Genomic DNA, 13,113 nt, shown 5'->3' on the forward strand with positions numbered 1-13,113 from the left:
ATATATATATAAAAATATGAATGAATTAAAACTAAATCCATAAAATGATCCCTTGATGTGAAACCTAAAAAGTTATATATATGAAGTGCCTGACAGAACGCTTTAAGGTTCTATAAAGATATAAACCACAACATGAGTTGTTAAAGGTTTCGAGGGAGCCAGCATCTCTTTTGCCCCACTTTAGGAAAGCATCCATACTCTAGCATGGAGATAAAACTATTCACTCGATATAGTTTAGTTTCATTTAGACATTCGATTTAAATTGGAGCATGACATTGGCAGGCAGTGTTTACCATTCACAATGAGTTTAGTAGCTCAGTACTGGCCTTGAACTCACTGTGTTTCAAAGCATGGCATGAATGTGAGGGGGCGAAATACATAAATCAAGTCTGGTGAGAGGAGGCATATAATGAAAGTTGCACCTCAGAGCCTGCGATTATCATTAAACTTGCAGTGTATGGATTTGATAACTAATGATCAGTGTTTAAAAACATACACGAGTTAATGGACATGTATAATATGATATAATGTATATAACAATATGGTGTCCTTAACCGGAGAAATGTCTAAATATAACATTTTAACATTCATGGAAACGTAACATTTATTTATATTGAACTAAAAAAAATATTGAACTTTTTTTGTGACAGTTTGTGAAAGTTTGTGACAGGGACAATAATATGCAGGGGCCAAATATAAATAATACATCACTTTCTTTAAAGTTGGTTTTTAATATAAATTGACTGTCCAAAAGTGTTCATATTAACAGTAATTTATCATTTTTAAAACTAAAGTGCTATTGTCACAATACATTTTGTATTTATATCTTAATTAAAATCAGAAAATGTATTACTTTGTATTACAGTGGAAATATTAATAACCTATTACATTTCTCTCAAACATGCTTTGTACCCGGGTACATTCAAAATCCTTTGGGAATGAATGAAACTCTCAGTGTAGAATAAATACTCACTTATGGTGTTTATTTGCTCAGCTCTGATTTCAGAAAATGCATGGATAACACTAGTAAACATGTTCCACATCGTTGGTTTGTTTTATTGCCATTTATGCCAGCTGATATGACTGTTTCCAGACAGCAATATAGTGTCGGCCCAGATCCGGCCCACATCTGGCCCGGATCTGGGCCGACACTATGTTGCTGTCTGGGTTGTTTGTTCAAACTTGAGGTAAATGGTTTCTCTGTGAAACCATGCAACCCAGAATGTTCCAGGTCTGGTGCTGAGAAGACTTTTGAAATAAGCTTTGTCCAAGGTCAGTTATGAGGCATGAAGACTGAGATTTTAACTAAACTGAACATGTAAAGGTTTTTACAAATGCATCAAAATTACAGGGGGATTTTCTAGTCATTGATTTAAAAAAGCAGCTCCAATGTCTTTTTGCAAAAAAGAGACTTTTGCTATTCCATAAGAGAGAAATATTGTACATGAATATAACAGCGCTACAATGCATTATTGATTTTTTTTATGTTGCTTTTCTAACATACATGACTGACAGTGAGCTCTTCTTTGAGTGGCTTGTAAAAGTGAAGATCAGACTGCAAAAAAGAAAGAAAGATTAATACACTGAACAGCTTTCTGAAATCACCATGCACACTGCGGTTGGTCTGTTTTAATTGTAGTGATAATACCGCACCTTTGCACTCACATCCGTTTCAAACAATTCTTTCAAAGTCAAGACAGTGAAACTGAGGGTCACACAGAGCTGAAGGCCTGAAAAGATCATCATAGTGACATCCACTCCTTCACGGATCATCTAGAGTTGGGAAAGATCAGTGTGTCAGTGAATAAAAGCAATCTGACAGCAAATTCCTACACAGTGTCTCAATCCAAGTGACTTGTCACTGTACTGAAGCCAAAGCAAATTGGAAATCTGGGAGATATAAAAGTTGTATTAAGTGATAGTGCATCTCTCTTTATCTAGACTAACGTTAGATGTATAAACCTGAAAAGAGAGAGAGAAAAAAATATGCTTATGTTTGTTTCGAGGAAAGTGAAATGATCACTTAGCATTTTATTTTCATAACTTTTCTGCTTTTTCCCATAGAAAGATGCATGTTTTTCCCTACTGTTAAAAAATAGGGCTATCAAATAAATGAAAAAATTAAAATGTATCAGTAATAATAGAAAATTTGGAAAATGTGTTAAAAAGTATTGCTTTATTATTTATTACAATGATAAACATGAATTAAAAGTACTTTTATTGAATATCTCAATCTTACACTTTGACAGCCCTAAAAATACATTTTGTAAAATATTTTTTGTTTTCTCTGTCTTTCTCATATTCTCTCTCATATCTCTCATAAGACCCCTTAGCACACTCTTGCCAAACCAGAAAATGAAAATTGATTTGTGGGCCACATTTATATGTAAACAGACTTTAGATATACAAAGACGGTGCACTCATATTACTATGAATGGGAGAAAGTGCAACGCGCAATATGGCGGAATAAGTCCCGCCTTCTAAGTAAAAGAGCCAATCAGTAATTGGTAAGGTCACTGCACCACTGCAGGTGCCGTTAGAAGCTCCAGCTGCTTTAGAAACAGTCCGACGCTATCTCACGACCAATTCTTACGAGTGAGTACGAGGTGGCTAATTCGTATGAATTCGTACAATTTGTCTAAACCCCATGGGTATGTTTAGGGGCGGAGTCAGGGGTAGGTCAGTCGTATGAATTCATACGAATTAGGCAACTCGTAAAATATGTACGAATTGCAGTGAGATAGGGTTGAAACAGTCAGTGTTCTGAGACGCCCGCTTATGACTGCACACGCGCATTGGCTGGTTCAGCCTGACAAATGCAGTTTTTCGTCATGATTTGAGCATTATGGGATTTCATTGGTGATTTCAAATATAAAATGTATTCATAAGCTTGGTGAACAGCTTTGGAGAATTGATGTTTCCCCACTCAAACAGATAGGAGCTGTACTTGCATGACTGAAATAGCTGCCTGAGAAATGTTTCAAAGATGGCCGCCGAGTGAAATGACTTGCCTTGAAGCAACTTTAGTTTGAACTGTTATAACTTGAGAGTCTTTGTGTGACTTGAAATTGTAACTGAAAAAAGCAAATCAATTATAAAAGCCTTTTAAATAAAAGAAAGGATAATTACCTGAACATCATAGTTCATATGCTCATAGTACTGAACTTCAGTACTCTGAAAGCTCATCAGGTCCCATGAATACAGTGCTAGGCCTATCATAGCCAGAACAGCACTGACTTTGTTCAGCACCAGAGCGACGAGACTCTGTAATACATAAAATCACAATGACATCTTAAAAATACCCTCTCCAAATCAGAGATGTCTGAATGTAGAATACTATGAGACTGTCAAAGACCTACCAGAAAATAACTGGGAATCTGAGCTGCAACAATAGACACGATTCCAACTACAAGGAACTAAAATAAAAGCAAAGAAATTCTTCAAATTTGTCCATCGAAAGTTCAGACAAGATTAATTAGAGTATTGAAAATCAGCAAACTTCCCATCATTCTGAAAATCATCAAAATGTGACCTTCATGTTAACAACACCCTGATTATTAATTCAGATTAACTTTGTGAAACTTATTTCACAATTTAGAAACACAAGAATAAGCAGAATGAGGAATAATTCTTACCACACCACCAAGCCAAAATGGAACATTAGACATCATAATGTGATCGTGTATCCCAAAGCTTAAAAATAAAATCCCGGTCGCAATATTGAGGATTCCTACTACAATCTGCACAATCTATGGAATGAAAGAACAATTTATACACCAGTTTGCATTGTGATGAATCTCAAAATGTACATCATTACATGTTTTGCATTGCATTGTCCAATAATTACATTACATCACTTTCATTGCAATGTTTCAAAGTCTAGATCTTGCCTCAAATCCAACATTTATAACTTTTCTTTAAATTATCATTGAAGCTCAACAAGTATGAGTTTTACCCACGAGTGAAAACCATTTATAAATGAGTCAGCACGAAAACACATCTTTTTAACATAATATAAAGTCCATAAAGTGTGTGAAAAATGTTATACAGTTTAATTACTTGTATTTCAGTGTTGATGTTTGTCATGTTTAAAAACGGCATTTACTTTTATTTTATTCAAATATTTCAATCAGTTAATCATCATATAATAAATAGTCAAGGCTGGAATACACTACACGACTTTTAAAATCTGAAGAGATTTTAAAACACTGCGAAAATTTGGAAAAAATAAGAATATAGACAAATGAAAACATTGCGTGCTCTAAAATTACAGACGATATGAGATGTAAATAGTGACCACGTTATGGAGGATGATCAGATATTTCTTTTTATTTTATTATTAATTTGTGTTAACTTCGCTCAAATAGCATGCTTGGCCAGCTACAGAGAAACTGGCAGCCATACAACAGACAAGTGAACAATTCTGAGTGGCAACCTCACTACACTCATTCTACAAGCACGGTTAAGGAAACTGTGCTGAGAACGGTTTGTAATCATGCTGTGCTGAGCCAAGCTGAAGTGGAAACATTACTGGAACCGTTCCTCACTGTTCTTAAAAACATTCGGCCCGATGGAGGTAAAGCACCTATAGTCTGACTTAAAGCTAAAAAAACCTGGTTCATTGGTGATTTGAAATATGAAATTTAATGGTAAGCTTGGTGAACAGCTTTGGAGAATTGATGTTTCCCTCCTATATTAAAAGGAGCTGTACTTGCATGACTGAAATAGCTGCTTGAGAGACATTTCAAAGATGGCCGCCGAGTGAAATGACTTGCCTTAAAACGACTTTGGTCACTGACTTGAAGCGAAAAAAATCTGGTCACCATCATACACGATTTTCTGCAAAACCTGTCAACTCCAAATGCTGAAAATCGGGGCAAAGATCTGGCCTAAAGTCATGTAGTGTATTTCAGCCTTTTGTTGTAATGTCTGTTTCAGCGTCTATCTCACCCCAAGCGCCGTATAGATGCCCATCTTCTTTGATTTCACATGCTGTGACACGGCACACACTGGACTGTAACACAGAGTGCCCAGGATCTGGCACAGTATCGGCCATTTGCTGTTGGGGTTTGAGGTGATGGTGATCACTGTCAACCCTTCACCCTGAGACATTGCCAGAGACATCCTGCAAATCTGAGTAGACAGAAACAAGAGTTTAACCTTCCAACAGGTGATAATGGCCAGTCCTCTTGTGTTTACTGCTTTTAATTTTGAGGACAGCCAAAGTATAAGTGTAAGTATTTTAATAAATGTATCATTACAGGCAAGGGTGCAGTTTTAAGTTTAACATTGGCGGAAACATTACTTATGCAAGCTTGTTTCCGCCACAGAATAAAACATTTTAAAAGATAACTGCGACTTTTTATCTCACAATTGCGAGTTCACATCTTGCAATTCTGACTTTATTTCTCAGAATTGCGAGATATAAAGTCAGAATTGCGTGATAGTCCGAATTGCATGTTATAAAGTGAGGCTCACACTTTATAACTCACAATTACGTGTTATAAAGTCAGAATTGTGATATAAACTCGCAATTGCAAATTATAAAGTCCAGTTCTAGAAAAAAAGACTGACTTTTTTACTCAGAATTGTGTTTATATTTCACAATTCTGAATTTTAACATGCAATTCTGACTTTATATCTCCCAATTGAGTGTCATTAAGATATAAACATGCAATTCTGAAAATGTCAGAATTGCAAATTAATTTTTCACAATTGCGAGTTTATATCTCGCAATTCTGACTTTATAACTCGCAATTGCGACTTTATATAAAATAATTCTGAGATGAAAAGTCAGAATTGCAAGATGTAAATGAGATTAAAAAAAAAAAAGAAATTGCAATTTTTTTTTTTTTATTCTGTGGCGGAAACAAGCTTCCATAGATAGCAGACTAAACCACCAAATGACAATTTAGCTTTCAGTATAATTAATGAATGAATAGCATTCATTCATAACTAAAATAAATTGTATTCAAGGGTTACATTTAATTTTGTAATTCTTAAATTACAAGCTATTTAATCTATAATAACAAAATAATGAAATCTCTAATGTTTTAACTAATAGATATCAACACTATCTGTCTATTCCTGAGTTGTTTTATTTCCTGTTTCTTGGTGCTATTCATCAGCCCTTGCGTATAATGTGTTTTCCCTTGTACTTGGTCAGTCACTGTTGCTTGTAACTTTTGTTTTGCCTTATTCATTTAATAAAACATATTGAGCCTCTACCCTCTGCCTTGCTGCATGTATCCTACCTGTCCTAACTTTACTCTGTCCGTAGTGAAAACCTTTGTTAATAAAAATGTTCATGTTATTTCACAATGCATGTTTATGCATGTAAACAGACTGAAAGTTTCTTTTAGGTAGAACAAGGTGTGAAAATTCCAGTTTGCTGAAATTAGATTGCCAAGATAAAAATCACAATTATTACCTGATTTCACCATGACACAATTATTATTCTTTATCTTGCCTACATTTACAATCTAGTCTACATTTACAAATCATTTACAGATTGCACGAGAAAGACGGTGTTAAACTCACCTTGAATGTGACGGAGTCAGTTACAATCCAGCAAAGTTTCACACTCTTTGTCTCTGACAAACACAGAACTTGTTTTTTTCTTTCTCGACAGTGACACCTCTTTGGATTTCCCCAAAAGTGAAAGAAGAATGTTGTTTGTCCAAACACCCGTAAACTCACGAGAGAAGGAAGTTATGAGAATGAAAATATAGGATAGATGACTGTAAATGGGTGTGTTCAAAATAGTACCAATCAATGTTCCCTACATTTGTCCACTTTTATAGTCCACTTGAAGGAGTGAATGAAAGTGAGTAAGCAAATACGGACTATGAGTACTTTTGCACAGTTTGTGCTTGCTGTAATAATCATTTGAAACTTAGCAAACTGGCAGCTCCAGTAATGAAAATATTTATCTGAAACTCTGTCATGGAAACTTGCATGAATAAACCATAATTAAACAATTTAATAATTAATTTAAAAGGAATTTATACCTGACTGTGATATCGCACTACTTCTCTCTGTTTACGTATATGACGAGTCATGCAGTTACTGGCTGGGCAGAGGTAACAAAGTACATTTCCTTGAGTAGGCTACTGTACCAGAGCCCGCCTACGGAGAGCCTGCGCACTCCCTATTAAGTCCTATTGTACCGAATTTTAGTTGTAGTTCCACCAGAGTTCCACTGGGGGCGATCGCCCATGAGTGCAAAATGAATGGGAGTCTATGGGGCTAGACGGCTAAATTTGTCTCTTTCACCCGACCCGTTGAGAAATCTCAGATTTGATTGTAGGTTTTGCAAGTTCAACATGGGTTATAGGTCGAAAGTTGAATGAACGAGTACTTATGTCCTTTCGATTTCTTACAGGTTGAGTTGTTGTTGCCCATAACAAGCTAGCATTCTGCTAATGAACGCTGATTGGTCAGTGAAGGACTGATTACGACCAGAGATACTGCTTGATGGCATCGTGGCATCCGAAGCGGGACCAGAAACAAACAAAACAAAAACTCTTCTAGCACGTGTATTTACCTGTGTCAGCTGTGTTGTCGATGCCTCGAGAGAAAAGAAAGTGCAGAGCGCGAAAGCACCAAAGTGACTGAAGGATTGCCGTAAAGCAGTATCTCTGGTCGTACGATGTGTATGACGTCATTGACATTTTAAAATACTTTTTAAAGCAAATAAGTGACTCAAAAAAATCTAACACCCAGCAGTGTGTAATTTCTTTGCATCTCCTTTCGAATACAACATTCAAATTACTAGAAAAAAAATTATATCCTGAGAAAAGTGGATTTTGATGGATATAGCTCCATAGACATCCAATCATTCTGCACTCGCCTGCGAGCGCCCCCGCATGGACAGAGACGTGTTACTGCAGCCAGTCCAGAAGCCGGAAGGTTTTGATTCTCTTCCTATTAGACAGACTTAGACATTCTCTGACTGTACTTAAGTACACTTTTTGAGTATCTGTACTTTACTTGAGTATAATTTTTTCTGGAAACTTTTTACTTTATCTTCACTAGATTTGAAAGACAAATATTGTACTTTTTACTCCACTACATTTCTGTCAAAGTCCTTGAGTAGAAAGTAGTTATGTTAGTCAGGGCATGATTTTTCCATCTCTAAAACGTGATTGTTTCTTTGCGGGTGACAGACGGAAAAAAAATCCCACTGGGCGCAGACCAGTTAGCCTACGCGGAAATCCCGCTCTGCAGCTTATTTCATTGGTTAAGGTTACAATAACGGGTAGGTTTAGATATAGAGAGCCTAAGTCCCTCCCCTCCGCTTCCGGCTCATGGGACTACTTCGGAAAAAATATGTATGGTAGTCAATGGCGAGAGACAACTTATCTTTTTATTCCGTCTGAACTGTGCCCTGAATTACACATATGATGTTTGTCAATTTAAAAGATAATTATGAAAGTCAAGAAAGTCGCTGTTTGTCATAAAACAGAAGAGTAACATTTAGTTTTATGTGAAAATTGCTCAATGAACTACATCTGTCGTCTCGCACTATGTACGTCATAAGATCCGTTGCTCGTATGTGTGCAGTCTGGTACAAAACACTCAGGCATGACGGCGTAACGTTACGATTATAACGTAAGACTATAGAAACAGACAGACGTTAGCTTCAGTAAAGTTACCTTCATTCATTGAGAGAAAAGGTATGACGTCACATGTGCGCCTTTTGGGTTTGTAGTCTCTGTAATTACGTATTTTCACAGTCTTATACCTCAACAGTTTTACATCAAACTGCGACTTTCTTGACTTGTTTGACAAACATCATGTGTAATTCAGGGCACAATTCAAACGAGGTCAAAATATTTGTTGTTTCGCGCCATTGACTACCACACAATATTTTTCCGAAGTAAGGTCCCATGGTGGTCAACCGGAAGGGGAGGGACTTAGGCTCTCTTTTGGCCGCTTTGGAACTACAGTATACGTCAACGCGTTCGCCATATTGCTGAGGGCAAGACTGTGCTGTAAACAAATGCAAATAAATGGGTGAGCTGCGGTTTTTCTGCAAAAAAACAAAAATAACATTTACATTTATCAACCGATTCAGTGGTTTGTACGTGGTGTACAAAATGTTCCATCTCTAGTTATTTAAAATCACGATAGTTAGACTTATAAAAAAACATTTTTAAATAAGGAATTGTCAAAGCTCAGGCCTGTCATGTATTTGGCTTTTTATTCTTGGATAAGAATTGTGAAGACCCCCATACTGAGATATAATTAAATTTTCACATTAAATTAAATAAAGTTTTCTTATTGTGGAAAAAGCATTTTCTGTCTTTAACCCGATTTTAGCTTTTCTTGTGCTTAGAATTGACCGCCATTGAGAAAATGAAACAAATCGGCAAATACAAATCACTCTGGCAGGCTGCTTTCTGTATTTTTATAGCACTAAAATTATAGATATTTATAGATATATAGATAGATAGATACTTATAGATAGATACTTAATCCGATTTTAAACACTTATTAGACATACTGTAGTGATTCAGGATAAGACAAAAACGCGGTTTTGAAGATGGATTCATGATGTACTTGCTCGTTATATACATTTTTCTTACTTAGGCCAGAATTTTTAATGGTAGTGTAAAATTGAAAAATTCTGTCATCATTTACTCACCCTCATGTTGTTCCAAACCTGTATGAGTTTCTGTCTTCTGTTGAACATAAAATAAGATATTTTGAAGAAAGTTGGTGAACAGACAGTTGACAAATAAATACTATGGAAGTCAATGGCTAACATCAACTGTTTGATTACCAACATTCTTCAAAATATCTTCTTTTGTGTTCAACTTGACGGTGAGTAAATGATGACAAAAGTTTCATTTTTGGGTGAACTATCCGTTTAAGCTCTGTTTGATTCTTTTCAGTTGTCTGTTAATGTTGGGTTTCAGTCGTGGTTCTGTTCTGTATCCTTAGTACCCTGAGTGTTGTTAAAATAAACTGAAGACTACTGTGTTTAGATCCTGTTTCAACTTGATTTGCAACTGTGACCGTATCCGTTGCATCACTTGACCTGTTTTATCTCGGAGAACTGATCAAGTTTCCGGTAAACATCCCATCCCATTGTTAAACTTATTCTTCCATTTGAGATCAGCCTCTCCCTGGACTTGCAGTCATTCTCACTCCTCTGATCCTGAAGCCGTGTGTCAAGAGATCAGATATCTTTAGACCGATCGACTCTCAAATATTAGTATAAGAAGGATCTCTAACTACATGCTGATGGCTTTGTTATCCTGATCTTATCTCTCTGTAGCTGTCGCTCTCACTTCCTTTCTTGTATAAGTTCTCTGCTTTTGCTGAGTCTCATTAACTTAACACACCATAAACCAGCATTTCCAGAACCACATGAATCAAGACAGATGGTTGATTAAGCCATATTCTGTTCGTGACTAAATCTTAAAGTCACAGAGGGAGGATAATATATCATTTAGGATGTGGAAAATGCATAATTCTTCATAAATTGCATCTTTATGTAACACAAAATACCCTGTAATGACAAAAAAATCAGAGATTGCTACAGACAGCAATTAATGCTTTACAAAACTCATTCACATCAGCATTGGTGCTGCCTGGCATTTAAGTGTTATTTAGTTCCTCTTTGTTCAACAGTTATGATGAAGTATGTCTTTCTTGTGACATTCAGAGTTGGCTTGAAGAATTACATTGTCATTTTAGTGGAACAAATACACAAAACAGATTTGGCCTTACATAATAAGCCTGGAGAGCTGACTTGACAGCGTTGCCCGGGGTATCTCAATTTATTGCATGCTACAGTGGAGGATAATAGGATTTGACAGATTATGTGAAAAGTTATAAACTTTATGTATGGGTTTTTGACACCCATCTTTGGGCATTTTGACTTCAGCAGGATCTAATTGTCCTGTTATGTGTGAAAGATCATAAAATCATGATTGGCATCTAAAACTCAGGTGTGGATCGACTGAGATATGAACACAACACTGACCAAGGACATCTAAACTAATCAAAATCAGGACATTATGTCACAAGATGCAACCGAAAAATGCTCAAGTATACCTGTTTTTTCTCGTCATAAGAGCAATGTTGCCCATTACAGTTCGGTACAGGCGTCAAAAACGCCATCTCGCAGCAGATCTTCATTTGTATGTGTAACAGAGTAATTCCTGGCTCTGTTTTGACTCCTTTACACATTTTATAAGCTCTGTGCAAGTTCTCAGCTGTTAAAAAAAACATTATATTATGTACACACAACTCAATTAAGCCCAACACACAGCATTGTTTTGGATGTTCATTTGCAAAATGAACATCATAAAAGCTTTTTTTTTGTTTTACGTATTTAGGTTCAGTGTTAAAAATGACAGTGTGAATATTACAGTAAGAGTACCAGGACTAAATGTATAATTTTCTATTTAGGTACAGACCAAAAGGACCAAGAAAACAAACTACAAGTGTCAACACACCCTCAAACAAATTCTGTCATTGCAGTTCATTTGAATAAGTGTGAAAGCTGCCACACATACCCAGTTGCGCACCAAACAAATAGACGGAGACCCACCTTTTAAGGGGGAATCGGTTTGTTTCCTTGTCAATTCTGGAAAAGTATGAAAAGAAAAGTGATTTGCTCTCTTCTCGAAAATTTGCAGTCTTCTTTAAACCTCATATGAAAATGGCAGCAGGCTTTGGCTTCTCCTCATCTTTTAGGTGGCTTTTGTGGATGAGTCATGTATCCACTGCAGGAAGATGACCATCTCAGTGCTGCGGTCGAGACTCCAATACCTCCAAAGAGGCGGAGTCCCCTCTGCTATGCCCCAATCTATCTCCTCTGCCCAGCAGAGGGCTACTTCGGTGAATAGACAGGGTGACCTGAGGATCACAGTGGGGTCCCCCACTCCTCTAGCGCATCACAAGCTGTGGAGCTTCCGGCAGAGATTGCTTTTAATTCTGGGCTCTGGCGGAGGATCAGATGTCGATCGCTACATTGGAGGGTGGGCTAGAGTCCTCCGGGGATGAAGACTCAGCTGTGCTGCCCACTTTGGGGAGAATAGAGTTGACCAAGGTCGGATCCTGAGCTGACGGCCATGATGGGGTGTCCAAGGGGTACGTGGAGATCCCTCTGGTGGAGCGTGCGGTAGCGATGCAATTGTGTCCACAAAGCGCTGCCACCTGGAGAGGTAATCTGCTTCTCTCATCAAAGGCCTGTAAGTTCTCGTCCGGGACGCGGTCGAGAACTTCGCCCAGCATTTCTTGGCTGCACAAAAGCAGACGGAGGCGATTAAGCACATCCTGCCCTGGTGTCCCCCTACCTGTTCGTGACCGAGGGCGCCCACCTGTGGCTTCCTCCTCCGCTCCCGCACGGCCTCAGCAGCAGCCTCCACCTAGGCCGCAGCGCAGAGCCAGTCACAGGAAAGCGCAGCAGTCCGGCCCAGCCCCTGCCTGACACTCCAAGCATCAGGCCAAGCGGCGTACATTAGACGGGCAACCCAGAGATGGAGGGAATAGCTCTTTGGGAGATGGTGATCTCACCACTCCCTCCCCCGGCGGAGGGCCAAGTGGAGAATCTTTTGTTGAGTTTTATTTCTGTTCCCAAATTCCCAAAAAAAGAGCAGTTTCCTCTATCTCTGGGTCCCACGAGGGCACGGATGGCAGTGTGCGACGCTATGCCTTGCCTCTCTCATCCTCCTCTTCTATTGCCAGCCGGCAGCTCGGTGCTGTCTGAGGATGTGATGCCTTCTCCCTGCCGAACCGTGGAGCCAGATGAGTGTTGCACCGGGCACTCAGACCCCAATCCGGGACTCTATGCCTTCCATTCCACTGCCAGTTGTTTCAGGGAGGATGAGGAACAGGTCTTGCTAGTTGCGCCCTACTGGCCAAACAGGACCTGGTTCCCCAGAACTCATGCTCCTCGTGACAGCCCCTCCCTTGTGCAGTCTTCTGAGGAAGGACCTGCTTTCTCAGAGACAGGGCACCCTTATGGCACACGTGTCTGAACCTCTGGAACCTCCACGTGTGGTCGTTGGACGGGACTTGGAGGACTTAGGTGATCTACCCCCGGCTGTGGTAGACACCATCACTTTGGCGAGAGCACTTTCACGCTTATGCCTT

General features: G+C 38.4%; 1 protein-coding gene across 1 annotated transcript; it reads right to left on the reverse strand.

The window, feature by feature from the left end:
- Positions 1-718: 718 nt before the first annotated feature.
- On the reverse strand, positions 719-7,050 carry tmem176l.3b (transmembrane protein 176l.3b). Its single transcript, XM_084109402.1, has 8 exons — positions 7,011-7,050; positions 6,541-6,639; positions 4,951-5,133; positions 3,636-3,749; positions 3,360-3,416; positions 3,130-3,264; positions 1,654-1,773; positions 719-1,555 (listed from the first exon to the last, which is right to left on the reverse strand). Exons 3-8 carry the CDS (start codon positions 5,122-5,124, stop codon positions 1,496-1,498), a joined length of 660 nt encoding a protein of 219 aa, XP_083965528.1. The 5' UTR covers positions 5,125-5,133; positions 6,541-6,639; positions 7,011-7,050; the 3' UTR covers positions 719-1,495.
- Positions 7,051-13,113: the final 6,063 nt, after the last annotated feature.

The sequence above is a fragment of the Abramis brama genome (genome assembly GCF_963993115.1).
Source record: "Abramis brama genome assembly, chromosome: 3".
Lineage (NCBI taxonomy): Eukaryota > Metazoa > Chordata > Actinopteri > Cypriniformes > Leuciscidae > Abramis > Abramis brama.

Bases quoted from the DNA above. Each gene is read 5' to 3' on its own strand.
- tmem176l.3b (XM_084109402.1), bottom strand. From the start codon at position 5,124: ATGTCTCTGGCAATGTCTCAGGGTGAAGGGTTGACAGTGATCACCATC. The intron at 3,417-3,635 runs GTAAGAATTATT...CTTTTATTTTAG, and splicing joins CATTTTGGCTTGGTGGTGTG to TTCCTTGTAGTTGGAATCGT. The intron at 1,774-3,129 runs GTAATTATCCTT...TCCCAACTCTAG, and splicing joins ATATGAACTATGATGTTCAG to ATGATCCGTGAAGGAGTGGA.